The sequence below is a fragment of the Bubalus kerabau genome, chromosome 11, assembly GCF_029407905.1.
Source record: "Bubalus kerabau isolate K-KA32 ecotype Philippines breed swamp buffalo chromosome 11, PCC_UOA_SB_1v2, whole genome shotgun sequence".
NCBI classification, from domain to species: Eukaryota; Metazoa; Chordata; class Mammalia; order Artiodactyla; family Bovidae; genus Bubalus; species Bubalus kerabau.
The window spans coordinates 109720026-109742271 of NC_073634.1; the positions used below are offsets into that span (position 1 = coordinate 109720026).

At 54.6% G+C, this 22246-nt stretch overlaps 1 protein-coding gene across 2 annotated transcripts in view; it reads left to right on the forward strand.

Moving 5' to 3' along the window:
* The window catches only part of CACNA1B (calcium voltage-gated channel subunit alpha1 B), a 210061-nt gene extending 193898 nt beyond the window's left edge, over positions 1–16163 (forward strand). The window contains exons 38-47 of one of the 2 annotated variants that reach the window (XM_055541721.1): positions 1414–1510; positions 4281–4389; positions 8671–8778; positions 9221–9333; positions 10179–10306; positions 13030–13162; positions 13307–13423; positions 14580–14787; positions 15019–15269; positions 15627–16163. In XM_055541721.1, coding sequence (XP_055397696.1) covers positions 1414–1510; positions 4281–4389; positions 8671–8778; positions 9221–9333; positions 10179–10306; positions 13030–13162; positions 13307–13423; positions 14580–14787; positions 15019–15269; positions 15627–16163 — 1801 coding nt within the window. The remainder of the gene's footprint in view (positions 1–1413; positions 1511–4280; positions 4390–8670; positions 8779–9220; positions 9334–10178; positions 10307–13029; positions 13163–13306; positions 13424–14579; positions 14788–15018; positions 15270–15626) is intronic. The other variant, XM_055541722.1, reaches the window with a different exon arrangement.
* Positions 16164–22246: the final 6083 nt, after the last annotated feature.

The window sequence follows — 22246 nt, forward strand, 5'->3', positions numbered from 1 at the left end:
GTGACGACACCTCTTGCTCCTGGCTGCCCTGTCCTGCCCACACTCCAGGCCCCTGGATGGTTTGGTTTCCCTGACCCTCCAGCTGGCTGGGGGCAGGCAGCTCTGTGAAACTGCCCACAGAGCTTTCTGCTAGGCCCTGAGGACAAGGACCAGCCGCTGGTGGGAGGAGGGGGCCAGGTCCCACCCGTGCCGAGGAAGTGGCCGTCTCACCCAGATTTGCCTCTGCACTCTTGAGGGTGGACCTATGGTCACACAGGCCAGAGGCCAAGGGCCCCAGAGATGGGGGTATGGGCGCAAGTAGACCAGGAACAGTGGCCCCAGCAACCCAGGGTTTCAGATTCCTGCAGAGGAGAGGGCAAAGGCGGTGGGGACCCAAAGACAGGTCCTCCTGCTTCACCTCTGGACTGATCTGCTCGGCTGAGCCCAGGAGTCTTGGGAGGAGGACCAGACCCAGGACCATCTCGGGTGGATCCACTGGCCTGGAGAAGGCTGTTGCTCCTCTCTCTTGGGTGGCCTGAACCTGACCATATCTCTGGGAACCCAAGCAGGTCCCATAAGCAGCTGTCCCGGGGTGGAGGTGAGGCTTCCATCCTGGTGGCCAGTCTGCCTAAGGAGGTCACAGTCATCAACCCTAAACACCTACCTTGGTCTAGAGCCTTGTTCCATACGTTGGTCCCAGCCCTTCCTGGTGTGCTGTCAGGAGGCTGCGAGAGTGGCACCAAGCCACATCCCACCCCAGAGACCCCAACTCCGCAGTTTCCTGCCCAGCTCTGATCCAGCAGCAGCCCTGCTCCGGACAGGGCTTGGGTATCTCTGGGCTTGTAGCAGGGCTTGCCCCCACGGACTTTGTCTCTAGGGCCTCGGGGCCCCCTGCAGAACAGTGTGGCTCCCACACTAGTTTTCTGGCCTGCTTTTAGGCTTTTCTCCAATTTTTAAGCCTCTTTGCTCACTTGGAAGCAAATTAGGCATGAAGGAAAGCTAATGTTTCTGCCGTGGTTCTCCAGCCAGCTTCTTTGGTCACTGGACAGCTGTCTTCCAGCTGGCATGGTGAAGCAGCTCTTTTCCAATTTGGCTTTATCCATGGCTTCTGAAAGAATAAAATCAGAGTTGACAACCCAAAGCCTCCTTGATGCGGCCTCTTTCATCTCTCCATGTTCACTAGCTCAGATGCCCCCTGCTCACTCCCTGCGTGGGGCCAGAGTGTGGAGGTGAGGCTGGGGGGCTAGGAGGGGATTGAGCCCCCCTGACAGAAAGCCCTCATTTTGCTTGTTTTGACTTCTGGCATTTAATCTGACACTGGTTAACTGGCTCTGTTTTCTTGTCTGCTTCCTCCCCCGCCCTCCTGCCGTACCCCTCCCGTGGACCCCTCCTGTGGACCCCACTCTGCCTCTGTCCTATGGGCCGGGTCTCCAGTGGGCGCATCAGTTACAATGACATGTTTGAGATGCTGAAACACATGTCCCCACCCCTGGGGCTGGGGAAGAAATGCCCTGCTCGTGTTGCGTACAAGGTAGACCCCACCCCTGCACCCACAGGCTGTCTGTGCTGGGCTCCCATCTCTTCCAGGGCTTGTCTGTCTGTCTGTCTGCTGCTCTACCATCTCTCTGTTTCTTTCTTTTCTCTGTCCCAGCCTTCTCCGCTTCCTTCCCAAACAGAGGGAAACAGGCATGTGAAGTGTCTCTACACTGGCCGCTTGTCCCATAGGACTGCCCCTCCGAGAGCTCCCCAAGAGGCTCAGGAAGATGGAGCCAGAGCCCAGCATCTGCCTTTTCTCATTCCCTTCTCCTCCTCAGAAAGGAGGGGACAGACTAGCTTTTTAGACAGAGGCTGTTTTTGTTCTGAGCTCAGGACCACACTCGGCCCCTCTGTCCCCCAAGCCTCTGATGTGGGCAAAGTTGTCCAGCCCTCAGCGTCTGGCCCTGCAAGGCCTCTGCAGGGTGCACCTGTGGAGCCCGCGCCCAGCTCTGCATGCACTGAACTTCGTGGGCTATGGAGGGAGTATTGCCTAGAGCTTCATGAGTCCGTGGGGCCTTAAGAAGGAAGGGTGCTGGAGAGAGGCATCCTGCCCTCGTTCCTGGACCTCCAGAGGGTCCTGTGGGGTGAAAACAAACTCTGGGGCCTGGCTGGTCCCATGTCCCTCCCCCTCTGTTGCCGAGGGCCCAGTGGGCTGAGCTGCAAAGAGGGGGTAAACTGAGGACACTACCAGGCCTCCCCCTGGGAACACGAGCTGCGTGGCCCCATTCCCAAGTCTGCCCCTACCTGTCCCTGCATCCCCAGTCACCCTCCTTGGTGAGTAAGCGCTTTCCGTCCCCCTAGCACTCCCCGCCTGAGAGCCCTCCAGCAGCCCCAGTGGTTACATGACTCAGCCAGCACCAATCTGGAGCCTAGCTGCCATCTCCTTGTCTCTGAGCAGGCTTCCCATAGAGCTTTCGTCTCTCTGGTTCTGTCCACATTGTCTGTTTCTGTGCTCTGATTCTGGGCTTGCATCTATCCCCTGGCTCAGCACAGCCTCTGGGAGCTAAGCGGCTCCTCTAGGCCATACGTGATGCCTCTGGTGTCCTCCTTGGTCCTCCCCTGCCTGGCATGCGTGTCGAGTCTGCCTGGAGGCCCTGCATGCAAGGCTGTAAAACACTGTCCTCAAGGAGAGCTCTGTCCACACCGACAACTGGGGCCAGGGTAGGCAGGGAAGGCCGTGATGGGATAGCCTTTGGAGTTCCTTCCTAGGTGTGCTGGCCAACTCCAAGGTTCTGGGCGTGAAGAGACCAGGGAAGGACTCGAGTTTAGTGAGAGGAGATGGTCTTGGTGAGTTGGGGAGGGCCCAGGAGATGAACAGAGTGCCATGGCCAGAGGGTCTGGGCCCAGGCAGAGATGCCTGTCTGTTTGCCCTGGTCTCGCCCCTCTGCTGCTCCCAAACGCCTGGCCCTTTGAGGCCTGGGCAGCAGATTGGGGCTCTGGGAGAGGTGCCCTGGACGGAGCTCTCCTCTCTGGGAAAACACCTGCTTGTTACTCCTTCCCGCTAGCCCCTGACTCCCTGGCTCCCCTCGAGAGGGGTCCCGCTGCCGCTCCCACTGCCGTCGGTGCTGGTCTGCGGGGACACTGTGCTCTGGGGGCCATGTGTGTCACGCAGCTGACGAGGGAGGCCCCAGGACCATGACTGGAGGTGCCAAGTGGGGCTTTGCCAGCATTAGGGCCAGAGTATGGGTCTTGTCTCCAGCTCCCTGCTCTCCATCAGGCTGAAGACCGGATTGGTTCCAGAATGCTGGGGCTAGAGTGGCCCTACCCAGAGAAGGGACAGAGAGGCTGCCCTACCACAGGGTTTAGGCTTGGCAGAGGACAGCACCCCCCATGGAGTGGTCCTGTACCACCACCTCTAGCTCCCATCCTGGTAAGGAATAAAGAGGCTGCTGGGAGAGGACAGGAGGCCGCAGTGCCCCCAAGGGCTCCACTTGGCCAGCAAGGTGGCCACCCCATGATCAGGACATTCCAGACACATCTGAGACCATTTTCCTCCTGGAGATCACCTAAGTTCTTAAAGCCTCAGGCTCTGGACAGCTGCTGGTTATTACCAGAGGATTTTGGTACAGACACACTCCTATTTCCAGCTGTTCTGTCCTAGAAAATGGAAGAGAGGGAAGGGGGCTGTTCACCTAATGGTGAAACAAGGAGAAAGCTTGTACGGGCCCCAGTCTGGTTGAGCGCTTGTGTCCCTGTGGGATGGCCCTGGGCCCCTGTGCAGCTGGCTGAGCCCAAGGCCCGTGCGGTCACATCTGTTGGGTCCTTCCCCCGTAAGGAGCTGGTCTCTAAGGCTTTCCTGGTTGCCTTGGGCTGGTGCCGTTGAGCATCCTTCCCTAGCCCCTGGCTAGGTGGTGAGACACAGGTCGTCCTGGGGCTCGTGTCTCCTCACTGGGAACTGGCCTCCGAGCTTGCGGTCCTGGCTGCCCCACCGCGTGCCTGATGCTCCTGCCTGTGGGCTGTCCCAGGGGTCCTGCCGCCCAGGCCCCTCCAGCCTAGGCCACACACTTGTTCTCTCACGGGCAGTGGGCTGGGGTCCCTCTGGCTGAGACATGCCTGTTCTTTCAGAGGAATCCAGGCTTCTGGCCTGGCTCCATTGGACAGTATTTACCTGGACTGCTGTCTTTCTGTAGCCGAGGGGATCCTCAGCTCAGATGAGGGTAGGGGTCCAGGGATAGTGTGAATGCTGGCAAAACTCCCATCCACCCAACGTCTCCTGGTCCTGGGAACCCTGGGAGGCCCGGCCTGATTTGCCCCCTTATCCCCAGCGCCTGGTTCGTATGAACATGCCCATCTCCAATGACGACATGACCGTCCACTTCACATCCACGCTGATGGCCCTCATCCGGACTGCATTGGAGATCAAGCTGGCTCCAGGTGAGAGAGGCAGCCTGGAGGGGAGGGCCCAAGGCAGGGCCATGTGACTGCGCCCCCGCCCCGCCCCGCCCCCACCAAGAGCCCCCCAGGCAGCTGCGCAGGGCGGGGAAAGGGGCCTGTCCAGATGGCTCCTTGTCAGACACTGACCTTGTCTCCTGACACCATCCTGCACGTTAGCGCTGCAGTGACTCCGTTTTCGTGTAAGGACGCTGAGGTGGAGTGAAATTGAATGACCCCAGATTACCCGTAGTCATGCAGTGCTGGAACCTGCGTCACATGAGCCAGCGCCCCTTACAAGGTGAAGAGTACCCCTTCCCCATCGTGAGCCTAGTCCCCACCTCAGGACCTCTCCTGGGTTCCCGACAGGACCGTGAAGCCCCCACCAGATCAGGGAGGAAACGGACCTCCCGCTTGTCCTCCTCTCCTGCCCCGCTCACGTGGTGACTGCTTCCCCTTCGCAGAGAAAATGTCGCTTCCTCCCTGCATCCATGCTCTTGAGCTTGGCCCTCTCTTGTGTAAATGGATGAGCTGAGGCCAGTCTCCCCTCTTTGCACTTCTGTACTATTTTCATCATCTACCCTAGGATGTCATGCCCCTAATTCTATATTCTATTTCTTGTCCTATCAACTTTCTCTTCTGGGTTATTTCTATCAGTGTATAAATGTGCTGTTATTTTTCCTGTTTTTAAAATGTTCTCCTCTTTCCCTAACCCCATCAACTTCTCTGTTTTTCTTCTTTCCTTCCTAACAACAGGAGAAATGGGTCTGCATTGTCTCTGATTTCTCCTTTCCTAGTCTGCAGTCCAGCTTTTACAACACAAAGCTTCTCTGGCACTGCTCTTGTCAAGTTCTGCAGGAACCTCCCCTTGCTTCGTGGGCCTGTCCACAGCCTGTCTGTAGTAGTCCCTCCCTTTTGTGTAAAACCCCTTGTGCCTTTTTTTTTTTTTTTCCAATTTCTGAAGGTCACTGTGTGCTTCAGACACACAGTCTCACCTTTTCCCATGGCTTTACGTGTTGTGAATTCCAGTTCTATATTTTCAGTCCAGGCCTGCTGCTAAACCCCAGGCTTATATAGCCCACACATTATTCGCCAACTCTGCTTGGAGGCCCAATAAGCATCGAGAATCCACGTGCTGATCCTTGAGCTCCAGATACTCCCCAGATTCCTCCCTGTCTCCATCAGTGGAAACACTCTTCGAGTTACTCAGGCCAACACTTTGGGCATCATTTTTATCTCCTACTTTTTTCTTATCCTATTTCTGATCCATATTTCTGAACCCTTGCAACATCTTCTGACTCCACCTTCAAAATACACCCAGAATATGCTCAGTGTCTGCTCTCTCGTCCTGCCACCTCTTGGTCCGCATCGCTTTCTGTCAGGTCTTGGCTGGGACTGTTCTTCTCACTGGTCTGCTTCTGCCCTTGCCTCTTTCAGTCTCCCTTCAACACAGCAGCCAGGATGGTCATGCTAAAAATGAAACCAGTAACATTAACACACTTCTAGCTAGCCTGATCACAAAAAGTAGAAGATAAAAGTAACAAATATAAGGAATGAAAGAGGGAGCATTGCTATATATCCTCCTAACATTAAATGGATAACAAGGAAATTTTATGAACAACCCTATATAGATAACTTCAGTAACTTAAATGAAATGGAAAAATTTCTTGACACAAACTATGAGGCTCTTTCAAAAATAGATAACCTGAAAAAAGGAAACAGATAATCTGAGTAATTCTGTATATATTAAATAAGTTAAATTCATAGTTAAAGATCTTCTAAGAAAGAAAATCATGGGTCCAGTTGGCTCCATTGATGAAGTCAACCAAACATTTAAGGAGGAAATAATTCTATACAAACTCCTCTAGACAACAGAAAAAGAGAAGATAGTTTCCAATTTATTTTATGAGGCCAGCATGACTCTGATACCAAAACTAGACAAAGACATTACAAGCAAAAATGATCGACATTCCTCATGAAGACAACAAGGTTTTCAGTGAATGTTAGCAACCTGAATATGATGACTAGGATTTATCCCAGGAATGAAAAATGCAAATTTGAGCTCAATCAATACAACTTAATATATCAAAGAAGAAAAACTAGATGATTATCTCAGTAGATGCAGAAAAGGCTTTGACAAAACTCAGCGTCACTTATGATACACAAATTCTACTGTAAACTAGAAATTAAAGCAAACTTCTACAGTCTGATCAAGGGTATCTGTGACAAGCCTGCAGCTAATGACATGCTTAACAAAGAAGCCTGACTCCTTTCCCCCTAAGATGAGCAACAAGGCAAGGCTGTCCGCTGTCACCATTTCTGTGAAATATCATATTTGAGGTTCTAGTCATTGTGACAAGTCAAGAAGAAGACAAGAGGTGTACCAATTGGAAAGGATGACAGAAAATTGCCTCTATTCATGATTGACATGATCATCTATGTAGAAAATCTCAAAGAATAGAATAAAAAGTTAACAAAACTGAAGCATCTACATACGTAGGCACATGAAGCATTGCTGGAGCCACTGAAACCTAGAAAGAGGCAAGAAGGCACTTCATTAGAGCCTTTGGGGTGACCACAGCCTCGCTAACGCCTTGATTCTCTGGCCTCCAGAGCTGAGATGGTATATTCCTGTTGTTTAAAGCTGTAAAAATAAATTACTAAAACTGAAACATGAGTATAGCAAGGTTAATATATAAAAAACAAGTATATTTCTATAGATTAGCTATTGAAATTGAAAAATGTCCCACCAAAATCATCGAATATTTCTATATTGCTGGCTAACTCTAAAAATACATATGCTAGCGTGTATGCTGCACATTTCAGAATATTGACCAAAAGAATCTTCTTTAATAAATAAGCCATGTTCATGCCTTGGCAGACTCAGTATTGTCAGTTCTGTTGATCAGTCATCCCGATGACAATGTAGAGTCAACGTCATCCCAGTCAAAATCCCAGCAGGCTTCTTGAGATGAGATTTATAAACTGACCCTAAAATATACATAGAAAACAAACTTGAATGACAAAAACAATTTTGAAAAAAAATGACAATATTAAGTACCTAAGGAGAATGCAGAAAACTCAGATTCTTGTGTTCCTAGTGTGGACACAGTGGTGTAGCCGCTTTGGAAAAGTTTCGCAGTTCTTTATCGTGGGGCCCAGCCATCCCATGCCTAAGGGGGATGACATGAAAATACAAACATACAAACCTCTACGCTGATGTTTGCAGCTTTATTCATAATCACCCCAAACTATAAACAACTCAGGTGTCAACCAAGTGGTGACAGATAAGCAAACTGCTGTTTTTTTGTGATGAGACAGTTCTCACTCAGCAACTGAGAAAGAGGTCGCTGACGTGTTGGCATGCGTGGGTCTCAGACACATCGTGCTGGGTGGAAGGTCAGATTCGACAGCCAGCATATTATGTGATGCCATCTGTATGACGTTCTGAGAAGTTGAAATAGTAGAGACAGAAAACACCTTGGTGATGCCAGGGCCCTGGAAGGGGTTGAAGGGGTGGAGCACAAAGGGTGCAGAGGGAGTTGGGCAGGAGTGCCATGCTCCTGCCTGAATTGTGGTGAATCCACAGTTGGATGCACTTCACAGAGTGGAGGACCTAACAAGGAGAGTGTTCTTATAGATAACCATATCTTAATAACCATGATGCCTGAAGAAAGTTAGATCAGAGCACAGCATCCCTCTGCGGCTTCCTCTCTCAGCGGCACCCCCCCCTCCCCGCACGTCTGCTCCTGCTGCTACGGCCTTGCCCTACTGACTCCCTGGCCGCCTCTGTCTCCAGGGTCCTGTGAACACGTTCCTGACTGCTCACACTGCAGCCCTCCTGACAGGTCCCATCCCTCCCTCCTGGTTTCTCCTGTATACAACTTACTTCATTTTTAACTTATTGCTACTGTATTGTAGATTAAAATCATGTGATTCCTCAGGGCAATTTCTTTTGATTTTGTTCCATCACCTAGAACAGCACCTGTCATTTGGTAGGTGCTCAGTATATTTAATGGAATGACGAATAAATGGCTGGAACACTGAGGCGTCCCTTCCCCTCCCCACTCCTGCCCATCACTCCTGCTTGCCCACGCACCCTCGCTCAACCTCTTTAGACACATTTTGACTGGGAGCTCTCTGACCAGCCCTCACGGCAGTGCTTCTTACTCAGAAACTTCCCCCCAGGATCAGGTCTCTCCCCACCCACCTCTGCCTGTTCCCCTGCGGGGTAAGGGATGGCTCCTCATAGCCGTTCCTCTGCCCATCCTTGTCCTGCCCCAGCTGGTACAAAGCAGCATCAGTGTGACGCAGAGCTGAGGAAGGAGATCTCCTCCGTGTGGGCCAATCTGCCCCAGAAGACCCTGGACTTACTGGTGCCACCCCATAAACGTAAGTAGGGTGAGAAACTCACCCTGCCCGCCCCCTTTCATGTCCCACTCAGAGGCAGAGCCGAGAGTCCTAGGTGAGGCAGCTGTTGCGTCGCCTTGGAGAGGAAGGCTCAACCTCCTTGAGAGCCCAAAACTCTGGTCTCCACGGTGGGTGCACAGGGGCTATGGGAGGAGATACCGAGGCCATATTCCATTGAGTAGAGTCACCTACACTCTTCGTGTGGGGACGTCCCTGCAGAAAATCCAGGGCAATAGGAGACCCCTACAGTTGGAGCAGCCAGGACGACATCTGGGGTTAAACTGAGCTGCGCTTTGCTGGGTGGAGCATGGCGGGGCCTGGGGAAGGTCAGTGTAGCTCCCGTCCCGGGTCCAGGAGTCTTCACCCAGCCTCCCTGCATGCCCCCTCTCTCTGTATTCCCTCCCTTGCCTGCCGTGCTCTCCAGCCGACGAGATGACGGTGGGGAAGGTGTATGCAGCTCTGATGATATTCGACTTCTACAAACAGAACAAAACCACCAGAGACCAGATTCACCACGCTCCTGGAGGCCTGGCCCAGGTACCAGTTTCCAGGAGTCCCAGAAGTAACCCTGAGACTCTGGCACCTTCTGCTGTGTGGCAGCAGAGGGGACCCAGCCCCTTCTTGGAGAAAGTGCTGCAGGAAAAGGAAGATGAGAGGTTCTTGTGGCTGTCTCGCCAGCCCCCAAAGTCAGAAACCCCACCCAGTCTGTGCTCCCGTTGACTGGTTGCCTGTTGCTGTTAGGGAGCCCCTCGTGTGGAGAGCTAGTCGTGTCCAGGGCAGAGATGTGGGCTGAAAACGGAGGCCGCAGGCAGCGCTGCTTCTTTGAAGAGTACTTGAGGTCATCTGGGAGGGGCACACAGGCAGGGCCCCCGACAGCCCGGTGTCATGAGGGCCCCACCCGCCTCTGAGTGGGGTGGTTTGGGGCCTGTCTTCCAGAGGCCATCCTCCAAAGATGATTACTTCATCACAGCCCAGACCTTGAGCAAGAGTGTGTAGACTCTCATTTCTAAAGTTGTGTGGTGTCCAGAGCTTGCAGGACATTCATCCCTGGCATGTGAAGTGTCTGGTGCCCACACCCCAGCCCCGAAATCTCCGAATTCTTCTCAACCTTCAACTCTAGTGGTCTCTGCCAGGCAGTCCAAGTTGATGATCATGTCCCGTCCCTGAATTGTGTAGGAAGGGAAGCTGAGGCTCCAAGGAATGAAAGGACTCTCCTGAAGTCACTTACAGGCCCAGTTGGGAAGGGGCTCCTGATGGGCACAGGGCAGGCCCAGGGATCCCCTTCCCATGCTGGGGGGTCCGGGCAGGTGGCCAAACATGGCGGCGCCCTTGTCCACTGTGCCTCCCAGGCCTCAGAGACCCCTCCCCACGTCCTTCTGCAGATGGGCCCCGTGTCCCTGTTCCACCCCCTGAAGGCCACGCTGGAGCAGACTCAGCCGGCTGTGCTCCGAGGAGCCCGCGTTTTCCTTCGGCAGAAGAGCTCGGCCTCCCTCAGCAACGGTGGGGCGGTGTGAGTGCCACCGGCAGGCTCGGGGCGGGGACGGGAGGAGGGCAGGGCTCTCCGGGCTCCACCTGCGCTCCCCCCTGCTGCTCCGGTGTCCATCCGGGGCGCCCGGGGCTCCTTCCAGCAGCGCTCCAGGACCGGGAGCCCTCGGGTCTTATTGCCACCCACCTGCACCCACTGCCGCCAGAAGGCTTTACTGTGGGTCCAGCTGGTCCAGGCGGCCGCCAGAGCTGGTTGTGTGGGTGATCTGAAGCTCACTGCTGTAACGATAGACAGGAGCTCTTATGGTACTGGGGGCACCTGAGCTAGACAGCCTGTCACTCCAGCCTGGGCCCCCCACTGTGTGCTCCTGCTTCTCTGTCGGGTGAAGGCTCCCCATGCTTCCTCACTGGCCTTGGTTGCCTGCAGACCATTAAGAAGGTTTTGTTTGCACTCCAGCTTCTCACCACTTTTTGGTAATGGCCATTTAGTGTTTTCATCTTTCTTTAAGAGACTTGTCCCTCAGATCTCCATTTTGGTTATATATATGTGTATATAATTCTTTGGCTGTGCGAGGTCTTGGGTGTCCCATGTTGAGTTGTGGTGAAGAGTCCTGCCGATGCAGGAGACATGGGTTCTGTCCCTGGGTTGGGAAGATCCCCAAGTCCATAGGGTTGCAGAGAGTCAGACACAGCTGAGCAGCAGAGCACGTGCTCGCGCTGGGCCTTGGTTGCAGCATACAGGCTCTTCGTTGCGCCATGTGGGGTCTAGCTCCCCAGCCAGGGATTGAACTTAGGCCCTCTGCACTGGGGCCTCAGAGTCTTAGCCACTTGACCACCAGGGGAGTCCCTCCATTTATGTCTGCATTTTGTAGCCAAATTGGTAAGATCCTGCCGTATCATGTAACTCTTGGTACTGACCCTCAGCAATTCTTGGTAATGACCCCAAAACCAAGTGATATGGAATAGCAGTCACCATGGGACTCTGGCCGAGGCGCAGAAGGTGGTGCCAGGCTGAACTGCACTAGAGGGCAGGACTCTCTCAGCTGCCCTCCAGGCCAGGGCTCCTACATCTGCTGATATCCGGTTGGCCCAAACAACATGCGCTCCACCTCACTGGCAGGGGCCAAGGGTGGGCCTCGCACCCATCTGCTGTCCTGGAGAGCAACAAGGTCGGCAACAAGGTCGGCAGCAAGCATGGCTAGGCTCCCGCTCTCTTCCTCTCCTGTGTATGTTTAGGACACTTGTTTGGAAGCCAAGTTTGGGTTCATGGGCTGCTAGCCATGTAGCTTTTGCTGTGTAACAAACTGCCATATTTAGGGAGCCCACCTGGCAGTGCTCCAGACCTGGTCCTGGGTCAGGATGGCTTGGGTCCTGGGTGCATCTGTATTGTGAGGCCAGAGAGCAACCCGAGGGGAAGTGCAGGCTGCGGGCGTTCAGGCCTCTCCCTGTGCCCTGTTGGCCAAAACAAGGCACGTCCCAGGCCCAAGCTGGGGGGATGGGGGGCAGGCGCTGGCAGTGCAAGGCCCAAGTCCGGAGGTAGAGATGCCGTAGGGCGCCGGGAGAGCCTGAGCACAAGCGGGACACTCCCGCAGGAAAACCGCGCTCTGGAAGAGCGCCTGTGGGCCCCGGGGACGGTGGCCTTTCTCCATATTGGTTAAGATCTCGTTTGCGCACTTAAACAGTGGATTCTGAGTGTACGTGTGTGTGCTGGAGGGGATGGGGTAGGGAAGCGTCTTTGTGGATTGATCTGAGTTGCGCTTTCGGTTCAGGAGAATGAGTGTCACTTTTCCCATGGTTATGATGTCTGCACAAATCAGGTATGCCACTTTTTGTTGCATGTGAGAGAGGGCCCAGTCTACTGGGCCAGGCAGTGGGGGCGTTTATTGAGCCCTCTGACGGGTGGTATCAGTGCCTGCCTGGCCTCAGCATGGTGTGGCCTCAGGGGTGACCAGGCCTTGGGGCCAGTGTCTGTCCTCTCCCGAGGCTGCAGCAGCCCCAGACACACAGCACAGGGGAGGTGCTTGCAATCTGGGAAGATGAAGGGTGTTCTTCTCAGAAACCCCAGCGATGGTGGGTCAGGTCATTCGTGTGGCCAGCTGAGGTTATCAGGCTTCACCTCCAAGCTCAGAGTGTGATTGTTACCACTCAACCTGGATGACGGAGACTGTGATGCTTCACTGAATGTGAGAGCAAGCAGAAACCCAGGCCAATGCTGGGCTATATGGGAGACATACTAAAACACACTGAGAGGGTGAGGGCAGGCAGGTAGGCTGCGTGTGCTGGGAGGGCTTTCAAAAGTGGTCTCGCCAAAGGTGACCTCAGGGCAGAAAGGCTCAAGTCAGGGGAGTAGGGACGAGCCCTGGTTGTCAGGGTTGACGAGCTGCAGCACAGGCTGGGTGCCTCTGCGTGTGTACGCGTGGCCTTGTCCTTGTTGTGGGCGATCTCTGCTTCTACCACACATGTGAGCCCCTGTGTAGGCCAGCTGCCCCCACATTAGGGTCTCCTCTCTGCTTGTCCACTCTGAGTCATGGCAGGGGGTCCACTGTACCTGACCTCCTGCTGAGGCTATTGCTGTACCTCTACTTGGGAGTGGCCACACTCAAGGAGTCTCATCCCTCTGGCCTCCTTCTAGCCCAGAACAGGGTCAAGGTGGCGGTTCCTGGCAGGTGGAGCCTGGTTCTGAGTGGGAGCCAGGTTCTATGGCCCGTGGGCCTCCAGGCCAACAGGATGATCCTCTTTCCTCCATAGACAAACCCAAGAGGGTGGCATCAAGGAGTCTGTCTCCTGGGGCACTCAGAGGACCCAGGAGGTCCCCTGCGAGGTGAGGACACCCCTGGAGCGTGGCCACTCCACAGAGATCCCGGTGCAGACAGGAAAACCGGTGAGGGCTCCCGGGGCTGGGGGCCGAGGTGGGGGAGGGTGAGAGTGGGTGGGGGAGGGTGAGAGCAGCATGCGGGCTGAGGCTGGGGTGTGGGGGAAAGAGTGGGATGGGGTGGGTGTGACTGGGGGGCTGCTGTACCCCCAGGCTGTGGATGTCCAGATGCAGAGCATGGTCCTGAGAGGCCCTGATGGGGAACCCCAACCTGGGCTGGAGAGCCAGGGCCGAGCGGCCTCCATGCCCCGCCTGGCAGCAGAGACTCAGGTGGGTGGTCTGGGAGGGTTGGGGTCGTGGAAGGGGGTTGGAGGTGAGGAGACTTGGCGTGGAGGAGCTTGCATCCCACGGGTGGGCTTTGCTGGGGTGAAGCTTCCCAAATGCACTGTGTCCAGGACACCCTCAGCCCCGCTGGAAACCCTCTGGAGGTGTTGTCAGGCCGTCTAGAGTCCTCACTGCCCACTGTGCTCAGCGCCTGTCTGGGCACCGAGGCCTGCAGCCCACAGGTGGCCCTGTGGCCCCGAACTAGCCTTTCCCTCTCTCTGGGACACTCCTCTCCCTACCCCGAGCCCTGCCCCTCCCCAGAAATCAGTGCCTCCTGCAGCCACCCTTTCCCTTTCAGGGGGTGACCCTGTTCTTTCTCTGGGACACTGGACAACCTGGCAGGGAAGCCCCTGGGTTGGGGCTGTGCATTGTGGGCTGAGTCCCTAGGCAGAGCACGCCTTTTCCAGCCCCTCCCGGCCCGGCTCTGCCCACTGCTCAGCGCCCTCCTGGCCCGGCCGCCTCCCCTCGGTGCCATGTTGGCGCCTCCTCTCCCTCCGTGGTGCTTGACCTTGACGGAGGCTGCGGGTGCATGCGTTTCCACGGGTCTTGATTTCAGCCCTGGAGGAGCAGCTTCACAGTCCTGGATGGACAGAGGGCTGGCAGAGTGGTCGACCACGGCTGCCGAGGCAGCTCTGGGTCCCATCGGGGACCCTTCCAGCCAGGCCAACAGCCCCTCTTCCCAGCACCTTCCCTGTCCTGTAGGGACTTTGAGGCCCAGAGGCCACCTGGGCCTCACCTGGCTTGGGAGAGACAGACACATAAATGGCAACTTGTGCAAAGGGTGCTTTTGAAGAAAGGGTGGATCTCAGGTGGGGAAGAGTATTCCAGGGAGAGGGAAAGGCCTCACGGTCCCTGAACCCCAGACCTCCAGTGGTCCTCCCCAGGCCAGGCCGTCCTAGGCACCATCCTTCCCCCATCCCCACCCTCCTGGGGGCTCAGCCTGCCCTGTCTGGGGAGATACCCCAGCTTCAGGGATGGAGCCCCAGGCCCATTCCTCCTGATGGGATGTGTCCTGTGGTCTGCCAGCCCCCATGGCATGGCTGCTGCCTGAAGGCTGGACCCCACTCTCAGACTGTGAGCCCACCCATGTCCCCGCCCACAGCCACACCCAGATGCCAGCCCCATGAAGCGCTCCATCTCCACACTGGCACCCCAGAGGCCCCACGTGGCTCATCTGTGCAACGCGGCCCTGGACCGCGCTCCAGCCAGCCAGGCCGCCCCCCACCACCACCACCGCTGCCATCGCCGCAGGGACCGGAAGCAGAAGTCGCTGGAGAAGGGGCCCGGCCTGTCTGCAGACACAGATGGCGGTGCGTGCGAGGGACTCTCGAGGGGTGGTGGCTCCAGTTGGGGTCCAAGAATCCCTCTGAGACCTTCTTCCCTTCTGTAACTCATGACCCCACGGGCAACCCTGAGTGTGGAGACAGGACCACCTCCCACCTTTCCCTGGGAACCCTGCTGGCCCTGAGGAACCAGGCCTGGGTGAGGTCTGTGTCCCCCAACCCCAGCCTCTCGGCTGACTTCCATTCTCCCCTGGCCAGCGCCCTACAGCACCACGGGGCCGGGCCCCCCACCGCCCCCAGGGGATGGGGCAGCAGGCTGCCGGCGGGAGCGCAGGCAGGAGCGGGGCCGGTCCCAGGAGCGAAGGCAGCCCTCCTCCTCTTCCTCTGAGAAGCAACGCTTCTACTCCTGTGACCGCTTTGGGGGCCGTGAGCCCCCACAGCCCAAGCCCTCTCTCAGCAGCCATCCCACGTCGCCCACGGCTGGGCAGGAGCCAGGACCCCTGAGACAGGTACATGGGCCCCGGGAACCCCCCATGCTCCCACCCGGACCGCATCCCCTCAGGCCCCGGGAGGGAGCCCTCTCCTCTCCTGGTTCCCAGGCCAGAGCCTGTTCCTGGCTTCCTGGCCTGTCCATCCTGCCTGGTGGGGCCTTGGCCCTCCTGCTCCCCAGTGCCTTCTTTCTCTCCTCCCTGCCTGAGATGGGCTGGGCTGTACTCTCCTCTTCCCTGGCCCTGTGCCCAGCCCCTTCTGGCACTGCCCTCCCGCCCTCCTGGGGCCGCAGCTCCATCTCAGCTACCTGCGCTCCCTGCCTCCCTCTGTGCACCCTGCCCTTTGATTTGGGTTTGCTCTGTTCCGCTTTCTTGCAGGGTAGCGGCTCAGTGAACGGGAGCCCCCTGCTGTCGACATCTGGTGCTAGCACCCCTGGCCGCGGCGGGCGGAGGCAGCTCCCCCAGACCCCGCTGACCCCCCGTCCCAGCATCACCTATAAGACGGCCAATTCCTCACCTGTCCACTTTGCCGGGGCTCAGACCAGCCTCCCTGCCTTTTCCCCCGGCCGGCTTAGCCGTGGCCTTTCGGAACACAACGCCCTGCTCCAGAGAGACCCCCTCAGCCAGCCCCTGGCCCCCAGCTCTCGGATTGGCTCCGACCCTTACCTGGGGCAGCGTCTGGACAGCGAGGCTGCGGCCCGCACCCAGCTTGAGGACACGCTCACCTTCGAGGAGGCCGTGGCCACCAACTCGGGCCGCTCCTCCCGGACTTCCTACGTGTCCTCCCTGACCTCGCAGTCCCACCCCCTCCGCCGGGTGCCCAACGGCTACCACTGCACTCTGGGGCTCAGCTCGGGCGGGGGCGGCCGGGGGCGGCCCAGCTACCACCGCCCTGACCAAGACCACTGGTGCTAGCCGCACCGCCCGGCGGGCGCGTCCAGGGGATGAGTTTTATCATCCGCGCTGGGCCCCGGGGGCGCTCGGGGCACTGAGGTGGGCAGCAGCCCTGGGAGGAGGGCCTGCCCCGTGTCTCCTCCTCCAGCGGGATGAGCGGTTTGTAGAGGGAGGTTGCTCCCTCTCCACCCCTCCCACGCTGCCTCCCTGGGTCTCGGCACAGACCCCACACAGGACGCGGCTGTGTGTGCCGAGGGGGACCCGGTGAAGAGCCCAGCATCCAGGGTGTGTGCTGGGAACGTTCCGTAGGAAGTCTGAATCTCGTAGGGATCATCTTTTATCCAAATGTGTGGTACAGAGGAGCAGGCGAGACCTCAGGACAGAGTCAGTGGTAAACGGAGCGGGTCTCGTCAGCACCCTCACACCCACAGTCCGGGCGCCCTTCGCACCTGAAATGGCAAAAAGCACTAGAAACACACGCAGACACGGTCCTCTCCCGACAGCCAGCCCTCGCAGGGACCAAACCTGGACAACATTCTTGATGTTGGCTTCGGTTTTTAGTCACAACACCCTTCGCTCTTTTGTCAACTCTATGTACTCAGTCAAAAAATAAACAACCAGAATAATGGGGAAGGGAACAGTAACGAAACAGTAAAACATCCAACCTGTAGGAGGATCTCAGCCTTGCAGGACGTGTGTTCCTGGCTTGCTCGAGGAGATGCTCTGTGTCCAGTACAAGCGGCCAACAGGACCACCCAGCTCCCGCTGCTCTCGACCAAGTGCCTGACCTCCGAGCCCCTCACGCAGGCTCCCAGGGGCCCATCACCGCAAGCGGGCTTTGTGGAGACCACTCCAAACAGCAACTGAGCAGAAGGCGGACGTGCTGGAGAACATGTAGAAGATGTGTAGATTGGTCGTAGCTGGGATGAAGTGGCTGTTGCCCCTTTTCCTCAGACCAGTAGAGAGGCTGCAGGGCGTGTGGAGAGAGGCCCGTGTCGGCGATCAGTCTGTTCTCCACTCGATTCTCAGGGATGCAGGGCGCAATCTCTGTAGTTGTGCAAGTTTCTTTCCACAGAAGGCTCACTGGGGAGAGGCTGGTGCAAAGGGGGAGATGGCACAGTTGGGGCAGAAGTGCCCAGGTCTGAGCAGATGAGGGCGGTTGGGAACCACGCTGAACCGTGGCTGGAAATTGGACCCAGGAGCAGCTCGGCTGGGGCTGCTGTGCTGGGCGTCTGAGCCCACACTGGCTCTGGCATAAGACATGGGAAAGCAGGGAGCATAAGGAAGTCCAGCTTCAGGGCCACGTTCAAAACAGAGAGACCACAGTGAGGACGTGGTGCATAAAACACTGGGAGACCCTTTGTTTTATGAACAAAGGGAACGTTTAGATGAGCCGATTCTGGATTTTGAAGTGTGAGATGATCTCGCTGCTGGATCATTTGAGCGTTCCCATTGGCTTTCACCCCGTGACTCTCCTAAAGAAACTTGGTGTGTCATGTGTGTGCGTGTCCGCGTGTCCCAGTGAGTGGATGCCGTTAACCCATAGGGCTATGCAACGAAAGACACACGCTTAACAGAGATAAAACACACAAGACCGCCACCTGTTCTAGGGTTTCAGCATGATTGTGACCAAACCATTTTATAGAATTTCCTTACTCGAAGGCACAACACTCTGAAACTTTAAGATAACAGAGTATTTTACTCCAATAGAATACAATGAAAATCAGAATCTCTGACTGTGCATGTGATCACTGGCTCCGGTTGCAAAGCAGGATGTGTATCTTGGTACTGATGTTTTGTCTCTGGTCCCCCCAGCCCATATTATTTTGAATATATTCATTCTGTGCTGAACCATAGCTGCTTCCCCAGGCCATATTGGGCAGGGAATCCACTTTGCTAGACCCACACAGCTTTGCTGGTTTGTCTGGATCCTTCCAGACACTGGAATTGGTGAAAAATTACAGAGAGTGAGGGAGAGACTGTGTCTTCTTTTCCCAACTGTGTGTTCTGTTTCTGTGCTGTCTCTTCTCAACTATCATATTTCCCTCAAAATCTCATAGTGAGTTGCCAAATTTGAAATGCATCAACCAGTTGTCTGCATCTGGAACCAGTCAAGCAGTGGCTGTAGTTTGAACAAGTCATGTGAGCATGTAAAATATATACATATATACATATATTCAAGTATGTGCATGAGATGTATATCTTCGTACTTTTTGATACAATGTATTCATTTGTTAATTTTTAATTATATTTGATATAAATCAAAGGTTTGTTGCAAAACTTTATATTTAAGAACAGTGTTAAAAAAAAAGAGACGTCCCAACCATGCAACACAACTGGGACTCACTTTTAAAAAAATTCTGTGATTGACTAGTTTGCTGCCTGAGTAATATTTATCAGCCACACTTTGGATTCTGCTGTTGTTTCTACAATGACATTTTGTATGAAGCAAAGTCCTTGGATTAAAATAAAACTTAGCAAAAAATCAAAAACAAAACCCCACCATGCTGCTGGATGCTGTATACAGGGGTTGTGGAGGCAGACGTGTGAGCTGTCTCTGTGGGCCCGTGGCTGAGTGCACAGTGGGCAGAGCTCAGAAGAGGCCGAAAACCTCTTCAACTTGCTCTGGGCCTGGTTGAGATGCAAGGGTTAGCTCAGCTTCGGGGTGAGGATCAAGGCAGACCTGTGGCTGGAAGAGCCAGGGTAAGGCCTCAGAGGGGATGTGGTTGTCGTTCAGGGTTAGGGATAGAGCGGTGGGTAAGTTAGGGTTGGGGATGAGCAGGCATTGGCTGAGGTTTGTGGTGACTGTTAGCTACCTTAGTGGTTAGAGGTCAGAGTGACAGTGTTAGATTTGAGTTAGGTTTGGGGTTGAGGTTGGTGTAAGTTAGAGTTAGGGTTAAGAATTAGGGTTTAGGATTAGGTATAGGCAAAGGGTTTGTCCATATGACCACTAACAATATAGGGTTATGTGGGTGTAAAAATTAAGATTTTGTTCAGTTTAGAGTTCATTTAGAAAAGACATACGTGAGCAGTGTTAGGTTCACAGAAAAATAAACATTATGGTTCTGATTATACTGGAAAAAGGGATTGGAGTAGGGTTCAAATTTTTAGCCTGTTCTGACATGGGCCTGTGTTTAGAGTCAAGGGTGGTGTAGGACAATGGTCAGGTCCGAGGTTAGGGTTAGGGATAGTGTAATGTTCAGAGTTAGAGGATCAGGGTTAAGTGTAGAGATTCAGGCTCAGTGCTCAAGGTTAGAAGGTAGGATCAGGGTCAGGGTTTGAAGGTCAGGGACAGAATTAGAGGGAACAGTAAGAGGATGAGGTTTTGAGGAACCAGAGTGGAAGGATGCGTGTTAGAGGGTCAGGGGTTAGGTTAGATGGTATGAGTCAGGGTCAGGGTTGGGATTTTAGGGGTTAAGTCCAGTATCTAGCAGTAAGGGATTAAGGAGTATTAGGGTTTAGATTTAGAGGTAGGAGGGTAGGTTTAGAGGGTTAGGGTTAGAGTTAATGGTAGGGATTTGGGTGTTTGAGTTAGTGTAATAATGTTGGGGCTAAGCATAACTGGTCCATGCCCCCTTTCCCTCTCCTCCATAATTCTGAGGCCTCTGGGATGAACAGGACTTTCCCTGGGTTGCTTGTGGACATGGGGTTGACCTGGAGCGCTGGTCGTCTACTTCTGAGTCCTGAAATCTGGTGCAGAAGATTGAAATGTCTATTCTGGTCACTGACAGTGTCAAATCCAACTCAGCCTCAGTCAATGGTTGTTAGGGCCTCCTCAGGTTGTTATTGTCCACAGGGTTTCCTCCCACCATGTGACCTGGGGAGGGCAGTGCCTGCCCTACTCTAGCTGGACAGCACCCGGCCCAGCACAGGCCTGACTGAGGGCACTCAATGGTCATGTGTGAATTTATACAGAACTTGGTGCAGTGACTGACCAACCCTCAGGTGCTGCCCCCTGAGTGCTTGTGGGGGCCTTCTGGGACCACAGGCATCCCCTGTCCCATTAGAGTGGGCATCAATAGACATCAAGTCTCAGGACAGCCCTTGACCTCTGACCACTCAGGCAGTCATCTGTGGGCCACCAGCTCAGGTGATCCTGGTCCCTGTCAAGCCCCTGTAGCCAGTTACCGAGCTGACCGTGCTTCTGGGCCATTGAACAGCTACCTGGGCAGCGTGGACAACCCCTTGGGATGTTTCAGTTACCAACATCCATGAGACTGAGAAAAGGGTCTCCCTCTCACAGCCTTGTAGCCTGCCAAGAGAGGCAATAGCACTCTAAACATTTGTGTCCTCGTTCACAACAACCGTCCAGCGGACCACGGCCCTGCAGTCCTTCGGCCTGCCAGGTGTCACAGATTTTGATACTCATACTCATCATGACTCAAAGATATGCGGGCAGCTGTATCTCCTCAGGGGAGGTTCTCGCTGAGGCTGCCTGGTCTTGGGGAACCACCTGCACCCATGTGGGCTCTGAGAGCTGCCAGTCCTGGATTCCATGATATGGAGCAACCTTGAGCTTCTGACTGCTTCACCGAGCAAGTAGTCTCTGCTCTTTTAGAGAGGGAGGAGACTGGATAAATGAGCAGTGTTGCTTGCGGGGGTTGGTAGCTGGGGGCAGGTGTGACTCCTAGGCTCCCACCGAAAGGGACATGAGAGAGGTCTGTGCCTTTTGCAAGTGGAAGGGCTTCCTGCTGTCATGGGAGGACCAACCACAAGGGCACTGGACGGGTGGCTTCAGCTCCTGACCCTCAGTCAGCCCTCCTTCTTTGGCCTTCACGTCCCACAGCTGTTCTGTGGGCTATCAGTGATGTGGAGTCTGCTGCTTTCCTTGAGTCAAAGCCCGGAACCTCAGCTTTCCTTAGGGAACTTCTTACCTTTTTCTAATATGAATGTGTTCAGAGAGCTGACCCCATGTTCCACCCACCTTGAAGATGGGCATATAATCCACATTTAGACGATCCTAGGTTCTGTCCTCTGGGTGCTCTGATGGGTTCAAAGATGATAATATGACCCAAGTTAGACCAATGGCATTTAAAGCCATGGCTGTCCATGGAACACAAGGGAAGGAGAAACCTTTTCTAGTAGCATGGACGGTGAGTGGTGTCAGCCCGGAGTTGCTGTAGGCCCCAGAGACAGTGAGTGAAACTGTTCCTGTGAATGGGGCCCCCCCAAAGTCATATAGCAGGACAAAGGGTTGGAGAGGGACCAGGTCACACTGTGAGAGCGTGAGCGCCTTGACCTGCCAGGTCTGAGCCTGCTCTTAAACTTGCCACTTAAAAATACTACTGTATTTCTACCATTTAAAATATATTTAATTATCTTACTTCGGAAGTATGTCCAGTCCCTAGGGGTCAGAAAAGTCCTTGCTGACTCACAGTGATCGATACTCTCCGAGTCTCCCCCTGCTTGGCGTCCGAGTTGGGTGGGGCACATCTGGGGGAGGTGAAGACACTGGGCGGGCTGAGATCTTAGGGGGCCTGCCAGACGTCTGCTGTTTGGAGATGTTCTGTTCCTTCCCTGTCCCAGGAGCATAAAATCCCAGAATAATGAGAGGAGAACCAGTGGGGGGGAAGAGTTAACTGGTTTGTATCTTCTGTATTTTAGAGTTCATCATGTTAATGTGTGTTTTTACTAGTAAATCACTCATTTCCTCTTGGTTGCCAGTGTGATACAATAGGTTTCTCTTATTTGATTTTTATTTTCTCCTCTTTTTAGTTTTTTTGTGTAATTTTTACAACTAATGAACAAATATTGATACCTTATTATGGGCATCCCTAGTGGCTCATACGGTAAAGAATCCACCTGCAATGCAGATGTGAGTTTGATCCCTGGGGAGGGAAGATCTCCTGGAGAAGGGAATGGCATCTCACTCCAGCAGAGTGAGAGTTCTGCTGGAGAACTTGCCTGGAGAGTTCCATGGACAGAGGAGCCTGGTGGGGGTCACAAAGAGTTGAACATGATTTGACCAACACTTTCATTCAAACTTTTTCTGTTCAGGCTTCCATCCATGGCACCACATGATATGGAGTCATCAGGACTCTTTAATTTTCCATGTCCTTGACAGTTTCTTAGACTTTTCTTTTCTCAGTGACCTTGACAGGAGA